This window comes from Phyllostomus hastatus, unplaced genomic scaffold, assembly GCF_019186645.2.
Source record: "Phyllostomus hastatus isolate PE091 unplaced genomic scaffold, TTU_PhHast_1.1 phas_scaffold_501, whole genome shotgun sequence".
Lineage (NCBI taxonomy): Eukaryota > Metazoa > Chordata > Mammalia > Chiroptera > Phyllostomidae > Phyllostomus > Phyllostomus hastatus.
In genome coordinates this window covers 45729842-45748493 of record NW_025334033.1, presented here as the reverse complement: position 1 = coordinate 45748493, position 18652 = coordinate 45729842, and the positions used below count along the sequence as shown (strand labels likewise).

Sequence of the window (18652 nt, the reverse complement as noted above, 5' to 3'; positions counted from 1 at the left end):
CATAGTCTGGGCCAGTACTAAGGAAGACCCGTGTTAGTAGGACAGCCGACTGGAGAAAGGAGGGACCTGTGGACATTCCAGGGAAGCAGGTAACACAGGAACACTGCCTCTTTCTTCCCAGAAAGGTGACAAAACCTAGCAGCCAGAGCCTTGGTGGGGTTACTTAGGACATCTGAAACTTGTTTTGTTTGCTTCTGCTTCGCTGTGGCATTTTGGCTCCTTGGCCAGTGTTTTTCGAGCTTTGTGCAGCAGGAAGAGTAATTCCCACTATCTGCCTCTGAAGAACGCTACAGTCCCCCGGCTCACGCTGTGTCTCTCCCTCCTCCCCACCGGCCAGGCCCCCAGCGCCTCCCTGTGCATCGCCATCCTGAGTCTGCACCGGGACAGCACTGCCTGTGGCCACCAGCTGATTGAGCACTGCTGCGGGCTGTCCCAGGGCCTCGCCAACCCGGAGGTGGACGCGGGGCTGCTCATAGACATCATGAAGCAGCTGCTCTTCAGCGCCAAGATGATGTTTGTCAAGGCCGGCCGCAGCCAGGACCTGGCTCTTTGTGACAGGTGGGTGGGGATACACCTCTGTTCTCTTGGCATGGCAGTCATTTCTATCCAGCTTCTTTTCCTGACCCTGCTGTGAGTTTTCACCTCACCATCCTTTCTGACAAGACGTACTGAAATGTTTGCATCTCGGTTTGGTGTTAATGTAATACTGTCACCGGATCACAAGTGGTCTTCACCCTGCCTTAGCCGTCTCTGTCCTTTCCTCTCTGTCCTGAGTGGATCCTCAGAGCAGAGTATTCTCTAGCTGTACCCAGTCAGAAAGAAGTGAAAGCCTCCAGCTGGCTTGTAAGTAATATCAGTTTAGAGGAGCATTGAAGACTCTAGTTGATGGGTGATTAAATCAGTTCAGTGGAGCACTTTTAATCTCTGTGGAACTTTCTGGCTTTTAAAGATGTGTCCTCCCGGAATGTCCAGTGCTTGCCCTTGAACAAAGTCTGCCCCACCTTTGACCAAATTCAGACTGTGGCCTTGGGGTTCTGAGTAACTGAGCTATAAAGCACACTGGGGACCCATGTATCCCTGTGTCACGGGTAGGAATCTGAGTCACAAGGTAGAAATCTCTTTGGGAAAGGTGTAATTAAGCCTCAGGTCCCTGCACAACCTGCTCTGCCTCCGTGCATTAACTCAACAATGAAAACTCCCAGTTCCCGGCTTATCCACCCAGATGTGTGACTCATGCTGTGCGTTCCCAGCACTCGGTCCTAGCCAGACTGGGGAGCAGAGGGCCTACTTTTCTTCCTAAGTACCTTTGGGCGCTTGCTCAGAGCACTCACCTGCAGACTCACCAGCCAGCAGAGAGTGCAGTGAAGCTCAGCTTCACTGCTTCTGAGCTCTGTGACCTTAAACAAGTCGGTTAACCACTCTGGGCCTCAGTGTCCTCCTCTATAAAATGGGGATGATGGTAATATTGATCTCATAGGGCTGTTACAAGGATAGAGTGAGAATATCCGTGTAAAGGGCTAAGAACTGAGCCTACTATTCCAAAAATGTTAGCTTTATTATTTTTGTTAACGAAAAGCAAAAAGCTGAGACAGACAGAAGGAGGTGGGACAGAAAGTGGAAGGAAGTATTAAGGAGTTAATTTCACTGTTTTATCTCAAGAGGCATTAGATGCTACATCATTTTTCAAGTTGATAAATGAATCCATATGCATAACATGTTAAGTAAAGTTTTTAAAATAACCATGAAAAGAATCAGAAATGGAGAAGGGGGGGGAGAACAGAAACCCCTCCCTATAGCAAAAAAAATAAAACTTAAGGCAAAAATAAAAATATATCTAAATATATCTTGAATATCAGTAATGTAAACAGAGTGAAGTTTTATTAAAAGAAAAAGATAGATTGGGTGGGGGGCAAAATTAACGCGAATTCCTACACCTCCTTCAAAATCTAAACTATAGAGGGAGGAAACACCCGCTTCAGGCCGAGGGCAGCAGAGGTCAAGGGGGTCCTGCTGCAGTGGGGCTCTCACCCACCCCACGCGCCTTGGGCTTCGGCAGTGGCTTCACATTGCACGTTCTTTCTCCCCTACCCTGGGTTCAGAAACACCCCCTCTGCCGTCTCTGTGCTGTTTTGCTGAGGGGTGTGGATACATCTCCCATATGTGTTTAGAACTCCGGGTTTGCAGAGTATTTTTCTGTTGTTTTTAACTCATACAAAACTCACACCACATATTACAAATGAATAATACACAGTGACACCAAATTTGCTTTTACACACGATACTTCCCTACTCCGTTCATACTAGGTTGAGTGTCACTCAGGCACTGAAGTCGGCGGACAAGTCAGGATCCGTAGGGTTTCTTGCCAGGAGTGTGATACAAGAGTTGAGAACCCTGAGTTCAGGCAGCATTAGACAGAATAATCCACCCCTCTGGGCTTTCTGTCATCATAAGGTTTTTGCAATCACCAGGTGCCAGGAGCACATCAAAGGTGGCTGTCCTAATAGGCTGTTGCGAGAGCTCATCCTTAGCCCAGGGAGAGGAAGCCAAGTCCAGGAGATGAGAACCCAAGGGAAGGACCAGGAAGCCCCTGCCCAGCAGCGCCTCCAGGGAGCAGCAGTGATGTGACCTCTGCACCAACCAGGAGCGCAGTCCATTGATGCAGTCTCTGTGCTCTCTCCCAAGCAGGCAGGGTTCACAAGCACCAAAAAGCAAGCGGGTCTCTTGTGAGCCTCCAACATTCAGTGTAGAGGCCGTGCCGTAAACAGAAGACCTGAGTGTCCCTACCCCACGTATTAATTAATATCTAAGATGTAATGAGTGCCTGCAAAGTGTTCCAGACACTACCCTAAGCCTCTTACCTGGGTGATTTCATTTTCATACTCATTTTACAGATGAGTAAACTAGAACAGAGAACAGTTAACTAACTTGCCTAAGATCATAGAGCTGCTAGTTGAGATGCAGAGTCTGACTCCGGAGCCTTCGCTCCTGGTGTCTGTGTACATCCCGATTCTCGTTATCCCATGTCACGTGGGGAAGGAAACAGAAAACCTTTAAGCAGCAACTGTTCTTAGTAAGACTCTGTGGAGCCTCACTGCCTTGTCCTTTGCCTCCCATAGCTACATCAGCAAGGTGGACGTCCTGAATATTTTAGTTGCTGCTGCCTATCGCCACGTGCCGTCTCTGGATCAGCTCTTGCAGCCGGCTGCAGTGACCAGGCTAAGGAACCAGCTTTTGGAAGCTGAGTACTACCAACTGGGCGTTGAGGTGAGGCAAAGACAAAGCTTACCCCTACCTCACTGTAGTGAATTGCCTCTGCCTAGCCTTGCAAACAGGGATTGCCATCTCTCACTGGTTCTTGGCCGTGGGAAGTATCTAGGGCATGACCAGTTTGCGAAGGTTGGAGGTGGGGAGAGATGATGGCAACAGGGGATTTGATAGGTCCTGGGGACTCTCAGGCCTTGACAGAGGTACCTCTAAAGGGAGCAGTTTTTCCTCCAGGTCTCCACAAAGACTGGGCTTGACACCTGTGGGGCGTGGCACGCTTGGGGGATGGCCTGCCTCAAGGCTGGGAACCTCACCGCGGCTCGGGAGAAGTTCAGTCGCTGCCTGAAGCCCCCCTTCGATATCAATCAGCTGAGCCATGGCTCAAGACTGGTCCTGGACGTGGTTGAGTACCTGGAGTCCACAGTGAGGCCACTCCTGTCCTTGGTGAGAGCACGGCAGGCGGAGGGCCCGCTTGGGGAGGGAGGCCTAGGAGCAGTAATGACCTGGGGAAAGGATCCACTTCCACTCAGCTGATGGGGTGATCCTGGCTCAGAGCTGCCAGGCTTGGATTTTGTTCTTTCTATTGTATGTATTTGGATAAATAGCTGTATATGGCGAAATAAGTAATACAGGGTCAATTTTTTTTAAAAGCAAACTACAAAAAAACGTTTTTAAGTGATAAAAATCACATATGATCTCATACCCAGACTTAAGTAGTATTTAGATTTTGGTGAACTTTCTGTTATGTTTTTGAATGACAATTGTTGTTACACAGCATTCTAATACATAGAATTTTGTATCCTGCCTGTTTTTCTGCCCTTACAACTGTATCACGAGCATTTTTCCATGTTGTTAAATATTGTTTGAAAGTAGTAATTTTCAGGGGCTGCTGAAATTTTTCCCTCCCACTCTCTCCTGTCAGCAAGACGATGATTACTTGGCCACCTTGAAAGAACTGGAAGCTACCCTTCGGACCCAGAGCCTTTCTCTGGAGGTGGTTCCTGAAGGGAAGGTCACGAGCAACACCTACTACCAGGAATGCCTCTTCTACCTGCACAACTACAGCACCAGCCTGGCCGTCATCAGCTTCTACGTGAGGCACGGCTGCCTGCGGGAAGCCCTGCTGCACCTGCTCGACAAGGTGGGACGCAGGCGCAGCTCCCAGTGTGGAAGCGGCAGCTGTGCCTTCCCAGTTGGCCACTCGGCTTCTGGGGGACGGTGGGGGGACTGATAGCTCCTTTAAACTAAACCCATTGTTGAGCTATGGGATCACCTCTGGCAGAGTCAGGTCAAAATGGAAAACTCTGTCTATACAAGTCACAATGTGATGGGTGCGCAGCCAGTCCTAACGGGGATCCCAGATTGCCTTTCTGACTGGCAGTGACGAATTTCAGTTCTTCTCCCAAAGCATACAGCAGAATCGAGTATCAGTTCAGAGCCTGGTCTCTGGAATAAGATGTTTGGGCAAATTGCTTAACCTCTCTGTTTCCACACACGACCATGTCCTGCTGCTGACCCAGCTGCTCGTTCACTCAGAGCTGTTACCACAGGGGCCAGGAATCCCCCACAGCGCAAACCCTATATTTGAGCCCCGGAATCCAATGGGAGGCAGCTGTGCTCTCCTTCCCCCCACCCACCCACCCCCACCTGGCATTGCTGGCCTCCCCCCCGCCCCCGAGCAGGCCGAGGCACCCTGAGGGCTTTTCATCTTCGGAGCCTCTGTTAAGCAAAGTTAAGCCAAGTCTGGCCTCTGTCTCACCATGACCCTGTGGCACTCCCTCTTTTATTAGAATGTTCCATGAAAACTTCATGAGGAATTGGCTGATTCATACCAAATTTCATATAAAATTAGAGGACCTCAAGGTATACTTCGATTTCAATCTGCCACCCTAATTCAAAACGGCAGCTAGTGGCAGTGTGCAAATACAGGCAGACCTGCCTTGGAGGGTTGCTCCAGGTGAGGTCAGGGGCTCCCAGGGCCTCAGTCTCTGTGCCCCCTCCCTACAGGGCGACGAGAGGGAAATGCTTCGCTGCGCTGCCTTTAGCTGCCACCTGGGCCTTAGCTACGAACCTGGTCTCTAGAAGAATGCCAAAGCTATGTTATTTGGAGTTTGCTAACTTTTTCCTTTCCCTTGTTTCCAAATGAGTTTGGAGGTAAATCTGCTTTTCTCAAGCACAGAGAATGGAAATCACCCAGTTCCGTTTCTTACTAGCTAATGACTAGTCCAGAGGGTTAAGCTGCTTACTTACTTATCTTGCTGTGAGCTGACCACAGCGTTCCCCTACTTTGCATTCGTCAGAGCCAGGATGGAAGCTTCCTTCCCATCTCCTGTAATCACAATTACCCTTGAACTGAAATACCTTGCCTCCATTCTCAGGCAGGCTGAGAACAGCAGAGAAAAACACACAGTGACAACCGTGAGTAAGTGCCTAGGGCACAGAAGGTGTTATGCCTTTTTTACCCTTCACCTACCACACTGCCCCAGAATGAGCTTTCTGAAACACGAATACATGTTATTTACGTTACTCGTTATTCACACTGTTCTCCCTACTAGGCCTTCCCCATGGCCATAGGACGATGTCCAAATGCCTTGGTAGGCGCGCAGGACCCACCAGGATTAGGGCCCTTATTTCTCCAGCGTATTTCACCACAGATCCTACCTATACCCTACATTGCAGACTTACCAAATCACTTGAATTTTCCTGATTGCACCATGTACCACTTTCTCATCTCCACGAGTCTGAATGTGCTCTTCCCTCTACCTACAATGCACTGGCCCCTCCTTGTTTCCTCTGAGCGTTTTTTCGTCTGTCTTCTCAGACTCTCTCTGTTGCATGTTCACAGAACAGGCGAATAATGTTAATAATCCCTTTCTTTCACCACCCTTATCCCTAGGTCACAACTCTGTTATTGCATTTTTCCCACTGGACGGCGCCTGTTTGTTTACCATTGGGTCTACCAATCTGGACCGAGAAGGCCTGTGTTTTACTCATCTGTATCTTCAGACACCTGGCCTAGTGCCACTTCAATGAATGAATGAGTAGATAGATGAATTAATGAAATGAAAGTCCTTCATTGAAATGATGTGTTGCTCCTCTGAGGAATTACATCTTTCCTATGGAGATGACACTTCTGCTTCTTAAAGTCTGTCCCACAATGTGTAGGTTAGGTCTGGGCTTCTCAGGTAGAACAGCCAGAAATAGGAAAGAATCACCGTCTGTGCATGTTCTCAAAGTCCGGGTCTTATCTGCTTCTAAGCAGCTCATGCCCAGTGCCACTGGGCCACCATGGTTTTACTACCATGAGCATAAGCCAAATTGTACTCTCCATTGGCCATCTTTTACTCTCCATTAGTTCCTCCTGATCTAAAATCTAAATGCCAAAATGATTTTCTTTTCTATGACTGTGTAATAGGGATTTATGGCTCAAGGTCTCTGAACCACAGCTGAGCTTCAGAAGTAAGGAGGTTAGTATATTGTATACTTTCCTGAAGAGTTACATAATGTTTATCCTTCATTCATTCATTCAAGAAGTATTTGTTAAAGCCAAAACTATGCTGGACACTAAAGATACAGGAGTGAAAAAAAACAGACACAAATACCCGTCCTCATAAAACTTCATAATAGGGGAGAGAGAGACAATAAGCCAGATAAATAAAATATGTTGCGTAGGTCATGAGTAATAACAAGAAAAATAGGAGCAGGGAAAGAGGTGGGTTGTGCAATTTTAGCTAGGGTGCCAAGGGAAGATGACATCTGAGGAAAGGCCTAAAGTGGGTGGGAGTGAGCCATGTGGACTATGGAGGAAGCACAGTCCAGGCGGAGGGACCAGCAAAGGTCAGGGTGGCTAGAGCAGGTTGAGCTGAGGACGGGTGGGAACAGATAAGGTCAGAAAGGCAGCAGGAGCCAGCTCACATAAGGTCTGGTTAGACATGTGAAGACTTGGGCTTTGCAATGAGTGACAGAAAAGCATGGGAGCATTTTGACCAGAAGAATAACGTGATCTGACTTACATTTTACAGAATAACTCAGGTTGGATTAGTGGCTTTGGACAAAAGAAAGGCAGAAGTGGAAGATGGGAGACCAAGCACGTGGTGATGATGGCTTGGGCCAGGGTGGACAGTAGAGGTGGCGAGAAGTGCTCAGATCCCTCTGCACTCTGCATGTCCTTTGATAGCAGAGCCAATAGAATTTGCTGATGAATTTTGCATGGGGGTGGGGGATGACTGAGGATTTTGACCTGAACAACTAGAAGAACAAAATCTCCACCTGAGAAAGAGAAGACTGAAGAAAGAACAGATTTGGAAGAGGCAATCCCCGGCACAGTTTTAGATGTAGTCGGTTTACTAGGTGCCTGAGAGGACGTGTTGAACAGGCAATTGGATGTCAGCTGGGTATATGGTGCCGGAGTTCAGGAGGAATAGACAGGCCGGAAATGGGTTTGGGCGTAGTTGGCAGGTAGACAGTATTTAAAGCACCAAGGCTGTATGAAGTCACCAAGAGAATGACGATAGGTAGAAAAATGAACAGATTTCTCCTAAGCCCCGGGCAGACAAGGAGAATCAGCAAAGGAGATTGAGAATAAGTAGCCACAAAAGTAGAGATAAAACCTGGACAGGGTGGTATCCGGGAAGCAAAAATAAAGAAAAATTTTCAAGGAGGAAGAAGGCATCAGCTGTATCAAAAGTTGTCAATAGATCAGACAGAAAACAAGGACCAAGCATTAACTTTTAGATCTAATACTATGGAGGTCACTGGTGACCCCAGGGACAATTTCGATGGAGCCGTGGGTACAAAACTAGGTAAGAGTGGGTTCAAGAGAAAAATCCCAGAAGACAACAGGAGACAGTGAACACAGGTGACTCTGTCAGGGATCTTTCAATGAAGGGCAGGAGGCAATGGAACGGTTGTGAGCTTGGGATTCACAAAGGCATCTGTGACACCCAAAAGGTCTAGGCCAGGGGTGTCAAACTCATTTTCACCGGGGGCCACATCAGCCTCGCAGTTGCCTTCAAAGGGCCGAACGTAATTGTAGGACTATAAATGTAACTGCTCCTTAACAGTTAGGCGAGAGCTCGATGTTGCCACCAGGTAGAAACAAGATGCCAGGCTGGATAAAACAAGGTGGAGGGCCGGGTTCAGCCCACAGGTCTTGTGTTTGCCACTTGTGGACTAGGAGGATGCAGAAGGAAATTCAGAATGAGTGCCAGACAGCGCCAGACCCAGGCTCAAGACTTGTGACTTTCTGCTTTGTCCTGCTGCAGGAGAGTCCTCCAGAAGTCTTCATAGAAGGCATTTTCCAGCCAAGCTATAAAAGTGGAAAGCTACACGTTTTGGAAAACTTGCTAGAATCCATTGATGCAACCTTGGAGAGCTGGGGAGAGTACTTGCTCGCTGCCTGCCAACATTTACAGAAGAAGAACTACTACCACATTCTGTACGAGCTGCAGCAGTTTATGAAGGTAAGAGTGGACCCCAGCCTGCCTTCTGTCTCTGTCGGTGATGCCCTGCCACGTGCCCGGGGAGACTGTACACGGCCAGGGGAACAAGACTCATTCTGTCCCAGCCTTGCTGTTTGACTGATGCTCGAGCAAATCCAGGTTGCCCTCTAGCATTGTTAAGTAATAGGATTGCTCTCCCCATCCAAAAGAGATAAACTTTAATCTTGTCAGTAGTGGCATTCTTCAGAATCCAAGTAATGTAAAGGTAAAAAAAAGAGGTAGGTGGTAGTTTCAGGGTAAACATGAGGCTTGAATCCAAAATTCATAGGAATGAAGGAGTAAGTGTTTTTAGAGAAGATGCATGAGGGGAGAGGAAACAAGTTTCTCCCAGTCTGTCTGAGGGTTGCCAGTACTGGATCACAGGGAAACTGAGTTATTCAGTGCCACAGTGAGAGTGACGCTAAGTTGAATGGTGAATCAACAGTGTCCTCCTAAAGATCTCTTCCGTGGTAGCATACTGTCCTACCCAAGGGCTCTGCCGGCCACTTCACTGTGGGAGCTCTTGGGCCTAGGGGTGACTGATACAAAACAGCACTGCAGCTGCCAGTGGAAAGGGGTGCTAGCAAGCCAGCATCATGGGTGGGAATCAGATCAGAATTCTCCTCACGCCCCCATCCTCCAGTATCCCTGACCTCCGTTGACCGGAACTCCTGTTTCCCCTCCTAGGACCAAGTCCGGGCAGCCATGACCTGTATTCGGTTCTTCAGTCACAAAGCAAAGACATACATGGAACTGGGAGAGAAGCTCTCCTGGCTGCTTAAGGCCAGGGACCACCTGAAGATCTACCTCCAGGAAACGTCCCGCAGCTCTAAAAAGAAGAAAACCCCCTTCTTCCGAAAGAAGATGACTACAGCCGATGTGTCAAGGTAGCTCCGGGCTCAGGGGACAAGTCTGGTGGGGCGGAAAGGGTGGAACTGAGCGTCTGTGGGGAACCAGCTGCTCTTGCCCATGCCTGACCCCTTGTGGGGGAACTATACTCATCTAAAAGGAAGGGTTTCTCGAAGCCGTGTCTAGCAGAAGCGTGGAGAGCCTACAGAGGAGAGAGCGGGGGACAGCTGGGATCACACGTTACAAGCACACGAAACTCCAAACCCCTCCCAGTAGGCAAAAGGGGCCCTGCACGATCTGGCCACTGCCTGCGTCTCCACCTCCTCTCGCAGCCGCTGTCTTCTTCCAGCTGAGCGTCAGTCACGCCGGCCTCCCGGGGTCTCCCCAGCACACCCAGTCCTTCTGCCCTCGCAGCCTCTCTGCCTGCTGATCCTGCTGCTTAGGACACCACATCTAAAGTAAACGCGCCACCACCATGACTTATTGCCTCACAGACCCAGTTGCTAGATCTGTTACGTGTTTGCTCACCCTTCACCTCCTCTCAGCCGATGTAACTGGTGAGGTCAGGGTCCGTGTCTCTCTTGGCTTCTGCGGTTAGCAGCACCCAGGTGCTCCGGAAGTACTTACTGATGCAAGCACTGGGCCTTGTCCAGTTCCACAAAGCACCTTCGCTGTTGTGAGTCTGTGCAGGGCACCAGGCTACCCAGTTTGCCTTCTCGTGGCCACTCAGAGGGTATATTGCTCTCTTCTCCCTCTACATCATTTCTTTTGCTTTTTCCATTGCTCTGTCATTATGATTTCCCAGTCACCCAGCCCTAGTCACGTCACTCCTGAAGCCTCTCAGGAGGCTAGATGGTGGGTCTCCTGTCACCGCAGGCACATGAACACCCTTCAGCTGCAGATGGAGGTGACCAGGTTTCTGCATCGGTGTGAAAGTGCTGGGACCTCTCAGACCAGCACCCTGCCTCTGCCGACCCTGTTTGGAAACAACCACATGAAAATGGATGTCGCCTGCAAGGTACGCCTGATGTTTCAGGCCTCCAGCAGACTGCTCTCTTCCGAGCGTTTTTCATAGTTGTGATCGTCTGATATGATTTCTGTTGTTCGATGGCTGCCACCTGGCTGGAGTACGAACCACAAGCCTGGAGAGCAAGTCCACTTCAATTACTCCTGCATTCCCAGTGCCTGGCTCTTAGTAGAGTCCCAATAAGTATTTGTTGAATAAATGAATAAGTGGGGCCCTTGCTCTTGTTTGAGGGGCTACTTCCAGGATCGCTACTCCCAGGATCACTGCCCCTGTAATCACATTGCCTTCTCCTTTTCAGGTCATGCTAGGAGGGAAAAATGTAGAAGACGGTTTTGGAATTGCATTCCGTGTTCTGCAGGTATGACTGGATTGTTCGAGATTATGCTGAGGGCGATCCGCACCTGACCAGTTCCATGAGAGGTTATTTTTCAAAAATTTTTATCCTCCAGAAAAGCAGATTTACATGCACATCAAGGGTGAAGTTAAGGAAGTGGCTGTTAGAGAACTGGGTCAAATTCAAGACTCTAGGCCACTTTGCCAAAAGCCAAGTAACCAGTGACACGTTCATCAAAAGCTGGCAAATAAACACCCAATACAAGTCGAGGACACTTCCCCATAACTGTTTACCTGCAGAGCCTCTGCTCACCCCCTCAGGGGAGTGTGGCTACAGGAGGTGGCCACCCATGGGTCCTGCTCAGCCCGGGGGGGGGCCACTGGCAGCCAGGGCTGCCCCTCCACCCTCCAACTGCCCAGGAGCTGGCTTGATGAGAACCATAGTTTGCCATGTGTAACACGCTGCCATGTATAATGTGCACCCACATTTTTGGCCCAAACTTTCAGAAAAAAAAATCTTTTGTTTTAATTTTTTAATTCAATTTTTTATTTGCTTATATTCAGAAACAAAACCAATTATCTTATTCCAGGGTATTATTATTTTGTATACAGATATCATTATTGCTTTTTTAGAGTTACACTTTTGATGCAGTGAGCATAAATAAAAGAAAGAATTAAAAACATTTATATAGCCCTGGCTGGTGTGGCTCAGTGGATCGAGCACCAGCCTGGGAACCAGAGGATCGCTGGTTCGATTCCCAGTCAGGGCACATGTCTGGATTGTGGGCCAGTGTGGGTACATGTGGGGGAAGCAACCACACAATGATGTTTCTCTCCCTCTCTTTCTCCCTTTCTTCCCCTCTCTCTGAAAATAAATAAATAAATAAAATCTTTTAAAAAACATTTGTATAGATATGGAATTAGTACTGCCCATGTATAATGTGCATCCTTATTTTTTCCCTCAAAAATGTGGGCAAAAAAAGTACACATTACACACAGCAAAATACCGTACAGTTTCTATTGCCTGTGATTAGAGGCCCCGGGTACAGCTGTGTCACTGGAGCAGCAGCCAGAGCAGGGCACTGGACACATGGAGCAGAGTGGTTTCTCCAGACCAGCCCCTGCCGCACAGCCGCATGCAGGCACCCAGGGGGCCACCACTCTGGGCTGGCAGGGTCTTAAACTTAAGCATTAGGCCTGTCTCATGGATCAGTGGTTTCACGAACAACGGACAGATTTCTTTCTTCCCACCCCTTTCCGTGCTGGACAAAGCTCCCCACACACAGATACCCCTGGCGATCAGGCGGAGTGGCAGCTCTTCCCAGACCCTGTGGCAAGGGTGGTCCTAGACCAGGCTTAAAGTTCAAGTGCATATCTGGTAGCTTCCAGCAAATCAGGCTTTTGGTGAATTGGTCTGTTTCCAAACACTAAGGCGCCTCTTAACAGCACCCAGGGCAGCACATACCTGCACCAGCATCTGTTTCCCAAGAAAAGGTGACTTGGAGAGAATGAACTGCTATTATGAACTTATTAGACTCTTTTCACAAAGTGACACAACAGCAAGTGAGACGTATGAGTTTTGATATTAAGGTTAAATCTTTATGGTTACTTCCTAAATGTCTGCTTAACTCCAAAAAAGGAAACTTTTGCTTGTTTTTTTGTTTGTTATATGTGTCTTCCCTATTGTGACTACAGTCAATACAGCTTACCTGCACCGCACATAGTGGGAGTTTTTTAAGTGCTGCCTTCTTTCCCGCTGCCGATGTCCCCTCCACACTAAGCCCAGCATCCCATCTTCCGTTCTAGGACTTCCAGCTGGATGCTGCCGCAACCTACTGCAGAGCTGCCCGGCAGCTGGTGGAGCAGGGCAAATACAGTGAGATCCGACAGCTGCTCAAGTGTGTCAGCGAGTCAGGCATGGCAGCCAAGAGTGACGGGGACACCATCCTCCTCAACTGCTTGGAAGCGTTCAAGAGAATTCCACCGCAGGTGCACTCACGCCTAGACCTCTTGGCTCCTCCCTCTGTTTCAGTGTCTACATCCCCCCTTCGTATTTCTGTTCCCCACAGTGTCCCTGAAGCTCCACAAGGCTCCTTAATCTTTCTAACCCTTCCGTAATAATGGCCTCACTCTAATCAACCTTTCTCTGGAAAGAAAGTTCATGGTAATAACTGCTGTACCCAGAAGGCAGCCCTCAGCATCCATTTTCATGTTGCTCACACCTGGAAGTGTCCATGGATGGCTGGCGTGAAGCTCCTCCCTGTCACTGTGGAGGAGGTCAAGGCGGGTCTGCACGTGGCCTTGGAAGCATGTGGCCCGTGAAATTGCCCCCCTGTGACAGAGCCACATCATTTGTGAAGGCCAAAGACAGGCCTCTTGAGAGCTGTTCCTTCTCCTCAAATTCCTAGGCTAGTGTTAGCATTAGATTTTCATTGCTGCTCTTACAGCAGGAGTTGAGTTTAAACAATAGAGTACGGCCGGCATCCGCATCCTGGCGTTGGAACGGCTGGGCTGATGCTGGACTGGGCCCCAGCTCCCTCACCGGGCCCTTCCCCCTCTCACGACTGCTGTGTTCTGTCCTGCACAGGAGCTGGAGGGCCTGATCCAGGCGATACACAACGATGACAACAAGGTGAGCAGAGCTGTCTCCACACCCTGGTGGTGCTCGCGAACACCGCCGAACACTTGCCTTGTCATCTTTACTCCTTGCTCCGCATGACAGTTCCATCCAGCCTGGCATCTCAGCTTCTTCGTTCTCCAGAGCCGGAGCTGGGACCCGGGTCAGGGGTGGCGAGAGGGAGTAGATGGGGAATGCTGAACACTGAGCGCGTGAGCCTTTGCCTTCGCATTTCTTTATCCCCAAGACAAACGTCCTCAGCTGCCCTTGAGTCTCCATTGTCTGTGGACGTCTTCCCTCAGACAGTCCTCGGAAATCCCTCACCTCCACCGTCAGGTGACTAATCAAATGAGGTTCTTCGAGTGGGCGGGCATTTCTTTTTTAAAATTTTTATGTATTGATTTTTTAAATTTCTTTTAGAGAGAGAGAGAAACGTTGTTCTACTTATTTATGCATTCATTGGTTGCCTCTTATATGTGCCCTGACCAGGGATTGAACCCACAGCCTTGGTACATCAGAACAATACTCTAACCAACTGAGCTACCTGGCCTGGGCTGGGCAGAAATTTCTTTATTCTGAAGGGAAGAGGGTACCATCTACAGTAGGATAAAGACCCCACCTCACCCTTAACCAACCCATACCCACTGGGGTCTCATTCTCTGGAACAGGCCTTTTTCCGCCCCCCGTGAGCTATTCCCTGTCCAGCAGGAAATCTGTGAACCCCCGCGGCACATTGCCTTTGTAAGGAGTGCCACCAAAATGAAAGTATTCCCAGCTGCTCCTGACGGCAGGCCTGATCCACCTGCCACTAGAGAAAGGCCCACAGGCCGGGAGAGGGATGGGAAAACAGCCAGACGGCATGGCCGCTAGCAGTGGGATGACCCTGCAGCCGAGTGGGAAGGATACTGGTGACAGGCAAACAGCTTCTTACGCAACCACAGACTGACTCCAGGGGCAGTACTGCCAGTTCCTGGAGTGCATTTTCAGGGCACTTTTCATTTAAGGGGTTAAGGCAAATATGTTCTTAATGTTTCTTTATTTCTGCAACACCTGATGAGTTCCTAAGGCAAGGATTGAATTCTGACATTCTGAAACATGGAGGCTCACTTTGCTAGAATCCAAACGAGAACCTGCCAGCCAGGCCAGACACGCAGGTTCCCTGAGCCCCAGACTGCGGTCCTTTCCCATGCCTTCAGGAGTCTCCCACTCAACAGGATGAGGGCTTTGTCCCTGGGAAGGACACGTACTCAAATCTGGACAGGCATTACTTTTAAAGGTTGTTTCTTTTTTCAGCAGCTGTTTTACATACTTAAGTAATCTCAGGCCACAAAATTTTACCAAAAAATAGCTTTGTTTGGTTCCTATTCCAGCCTTTCTGGCAAAGTGCCCGTCTTCTCTGGGTAGGGATTTCGCCCATCAACCTGCGTTACGGACTTAACGTGCACAAAGGTGCCAAGCAGGGCCGCAGGCCTGGGTGAGCACTGCCGTCGTGGGGCAGCAGGCAGACGCCCAAAGGGCAGGACCTCATGATCACGTGAGTGAGCTCAGAGCACCCCAGACCTCGCTGGCTCTGGGAGAGAGTGAGCAGGACGTGATGACTGGGCTTAGGAAAGAAGGACTGTGGACGAAAAAGAACACGGAGCACCGAAACACGCAGAGGGACGTGTCCCCTCCAGCCACCAGGAGGGACTGTCACAGCTGAAAGGCAGTTTCTGGAGGAAGCTCTGAGGCCGCTTGCGAGGGCCTCGCTGTTGGCCGGCCTGGCACCCCGGCCAGCCGGGGAGGTGACGGTGAGACTGGGACATAGGCGAAGGGGATCCCATCTTCCCCAGGCTGGGGATCCTGAGCCTGAGGGTGTCCGGAGCATAGGAGAGACACCCCTCGTGCCCAAAACTGAGCTTCCTCTGATCCAGACAACAAGAGTTAGACCTTTTCTAATTATGTTTACAGATTTTATTCCCCAAATTTCTGTTAAAAGATTTTAAATTGAGCAGGTTAAAAACAGAAAAATCAGCCCTGGCTGGTGTGGCTCAGTGGTTTGGCACCAACCTGGGAACGAAAGGGTCACAGTTTCGATTCCTAGTCAGGGCACAGGCCTGGGTTGTGGGCCGAGTCCCCGGTGAGGGGCGTGTGAGAGGCAAACACATACTGATGTTTCTCTCCCTCTTTCCCTTCCCCTCTCTCTAAAAATAAGTAAATAGAATTTTTTTAAAAAGAAAAGAAAAATCAAGGAGTGGGACCTGCGTGCCCATCCTGGGGGACAGGGTAACTGTTCATTCGGTCACTCGTTACTCATTTGGTGCGCACTCACTGAACCCCCACTACATGCCAGGCTCTGTGCTAGGCACCCGGAATGCAAGGGTAGAAAGAGCAGGCACTATTCCCGTAGTCATGGATCCTAAAGTCTAGTCAAGGAGACAGACATCAATCAAATAATCACCCAAGTAACTAAAGTCACAACTTGTGGGCAGCGAAGCCAGGAGGAAGCAGAGAGCCCGGGATGGTGGGGAGAAAGGCCTCAGAGGGGAAGAATAGCCAGGCTCTGCCTTCCTGCTTGCCTCCTCCTCTTTGAAATTCTTTTTCATCATAACTTTTTATACTATAACATAACACAGTGTAATAGCCTAGTGCCCAGGATATTTAAAGAGTCGCTACACTGTAGTAAAAGGTAAGAACCCAGTGACTGATGTGGCGGGCCAGACGCGATGGCTGGTGTGCCTGAGCTCCAGGGCAGCGCCGTGTTTCTTGGTGACTGGTCACTGATGTCTCCTCTCCCCTGTCCCCTGTGCCCGTCACCAGGTTCGGGCCTACCTGACATGCTGCAAATTGCGTTCCGCCTATCTGATTGCCGTGAAGCAAGAACACTCGCGGGCCACACTCCTCGTCCAGCAGGTGCAGCAGGCCGCCACGAGCAGCGGGGACGCCGTAGTGCAGGACATCTGCGCCCAGTGGCTTCTGACAAGCCACGCCCGAGGCACCCTTGGCTCAGGCTCCCGGAAGTGACTGCCGGCGGCGGGCCCTGAGAACCGTGGGGCAGGGCTGATGGAGATGCTCCCACCTCTTTCCTCCTGTGCAGTGAGGCTTCCTGGCTCTGCCCAGGTCGGAAAGAGCTGGGTCGGACGCTACTTGCCGGCCTGGGCAAGGACAGGCCCTTTCACGCAAGTGCCACGTTTCTAAAACTGCGGAATCTGTGTGTGTGTCTGGAGAAGGCCAGTTCTTCCTACCTCAGAGTGAGTGAGTGTGTGTGCACACCCCTGTGCACTCGTGTTTACGCCCGAGCATTTCTGAACAAACGCAACTCTTCCCCTACTGAAGAGGCACTTTTATTTTAGACTACTGCTGGTCTGAAAACCTTCCCTGCGTTTTGGTTCTTAACCCGGGTCATCCTCTTTGTACACAGTCCCCTCTGTGTGGAGACATTCCAGTAGCTTCTCGTGACTGCAAGGGTTTTATCGAGGATCACAGAGCAGCGCCAAAAGGGTTGCCTCTTTTCCCTGCTTTACCTTCCCGACATTCAGAGGTGGCTTTGGAGCAAGTGCTTCCTGTGGAGTAAAACTGCTCCGAGTGTCTCCTCTCAAAAGCACAAGGAGTTACATAGTCTTTGGATGGTGGTCTGAGCAGAAGGCTCCTCCCTCCCTCAGGTGCTGGCATCTGGAAGCTGTGGCTGCACGAACAAGTGACCGGGTCTGGAGCCCCAGGCACGGGCAGGAGGGCACTGCTGCGCTCATCCCACAGGGAGAGAAAGGGGAGCCTCTGCAAACGGGAATGCAGGGGGGTTGCTTACAAGCAGCGGCGCAGAGCTAGCTTGTGTGAATATCCCTGCTGCAGAGTGAGAGGACGTGGCTCCCTCGGGGAGAGGCTGGGGAGAGGAGTGGTAGCCAGGATCCTAAAGTGAATGGATGGACCTTTCTATCTGAGCTATAGTCCTATTAGAACCCCTTAAATTGGTTAGGAAATCACTTCCTCTTCTCGCCTGCTTCCCTTCAGTCTCTTCGGGACCCCAGGACAGGCAGGCAGGGACCTTGGGTCACTGAGAAGGCAGTGAACTTCTTTGTCTTAACAGAGGGAGTCAAGGGTTTGCTTTGGAGGTGGGCCTGCAGGCAGGAGTCAGACGGGAGGGCCATGAATAGGCCCCATCTGCTTGGTGAAACCAGATGATGTGCTCCTTTAATATGGGTTTGTCTTCCCTCCTGAGATGAGACGGTATTTTAGAAACAGTCTGTCATACTCAGTGACTTGGATTTGCAGGTGGGAGGCCTGAGAAAAGCTCCGAGCCTCCCACCATCCGGAGCTCAGGCTGTTGATCTCACGTTTGCTGCTGCAACCAACGGGAGCCAGCAGCAAAGCCAGTATCTCTGGTGCTCAGAGCCCTGTGGGTTTCCCTCCAAGCCAGGTGTTTTGATAGTAAAATAAACAACTATTTTGGGCATCTGTCAAGTTCAAAGTTTTTTTCCTATTAGCAGAAAAAGTGCAAACAAAATACTAGATCCCTTTTGGGGGAAGTTTGACAAGTGGCTTTTCCTTCTTTGAGTCATAGAATGCTCCTGTCTCCCAGGACAGGCCGTCCCCTGGGATCTGCTTGCCCTTCTGAGTCTGCCCTTTTGCACTGAACATAAGCACTTTATATGAATGGTTTGCAGATGTTGCAGCCTTTATGCTGGGATGTTAAACCAGATTTCCCTGACTTTTCCCTGGAACAAAATAATAACCACTGACCAGACTGACAGAAGATGAGGATAAAGGCCTTTGAGCATCACGCTGTGGTCTCCAGCAAGAAGAGAAAGAAACAAGCAAAAACCTAATGCACATGTTGAAGGGCTGAATGTTTCACCACAAGCAGCCACAATAAAGTCTCTGTCTTACCAGTGCTTGGCTCTGTGACTTCTTGGTGATGTTGCTCTTACCCTTCCCTTTCTTTCTGCTCCACGTTCTGTGTGGAGACAAAAAGTGGGTGGGAAACGTCAGGTGGCTTTCCATTCTTGAACGTCTCTAAATGATTCCCATTACAACTAATGACTTTGTCTCAAGTTTCCTGTGTGTTAAAAACTATTGGTGTACTCCCTACTACCGGAAGACTTTTTA

General features: G+C 49.8%; 1 protein-coding gene across 1 annotated transcript in view; it reads left to right on the top strand.

Moving 5' to 3' along the window:
• The window catches only part of ZFYVE26 (zinc finger FYVE-type containing 26), a 61610-nt gene extending 43178 nt beyond the window's left edge, over nucleotides 1-18432 (top strand). The window contains exons 32-42 of the mRNA XM_045822396.1: nucleotides 338-558; nucleotides 3117-3264; nucleotides 3499-3708; nucleotides 4187-4405; nucleotides 8529-8726; nucleotides 9432-9631; nucleotides 10470-10611; nucleotides 10919-10978; nucleotides 12760-12942; nucleotides 13541-13585; nucleotides 16370-18432. Coding sequence (XP_045678352.1) covers nucleotides 338-558; nucleotides 3117-3264; nucleotides 3499-3708; nucleotides 4187-4405; nucleotides 8529-8726; nucleotides 9432-9631; nucleotides 10470-10611; nucleotides 10919-10978; nucleotides 12760-12942; nucleotides 13541-13585; nucleotides 16370-16573 — 1830 coding nt within the window. The 3' untranslated portion in view covers nucleotides 16574-18432. The remainder of the gene's footprint in view (nucleotides 1-337; nucleotides 559-3116; nucleotides 3265-3498; nucleotides 3709-4186; nucleotides 4406-8528; nucleotides 8727-9431; nucleotides 9632-10469; nucleotides 10612-10918; nucleotides 10979-12759; nucleotides 12943-13540; nucleotides 13586-16369) is intronic.
• The last annotated feature ends 220 nt before the right edge of the window (nucleotides 18433-18652 follow it).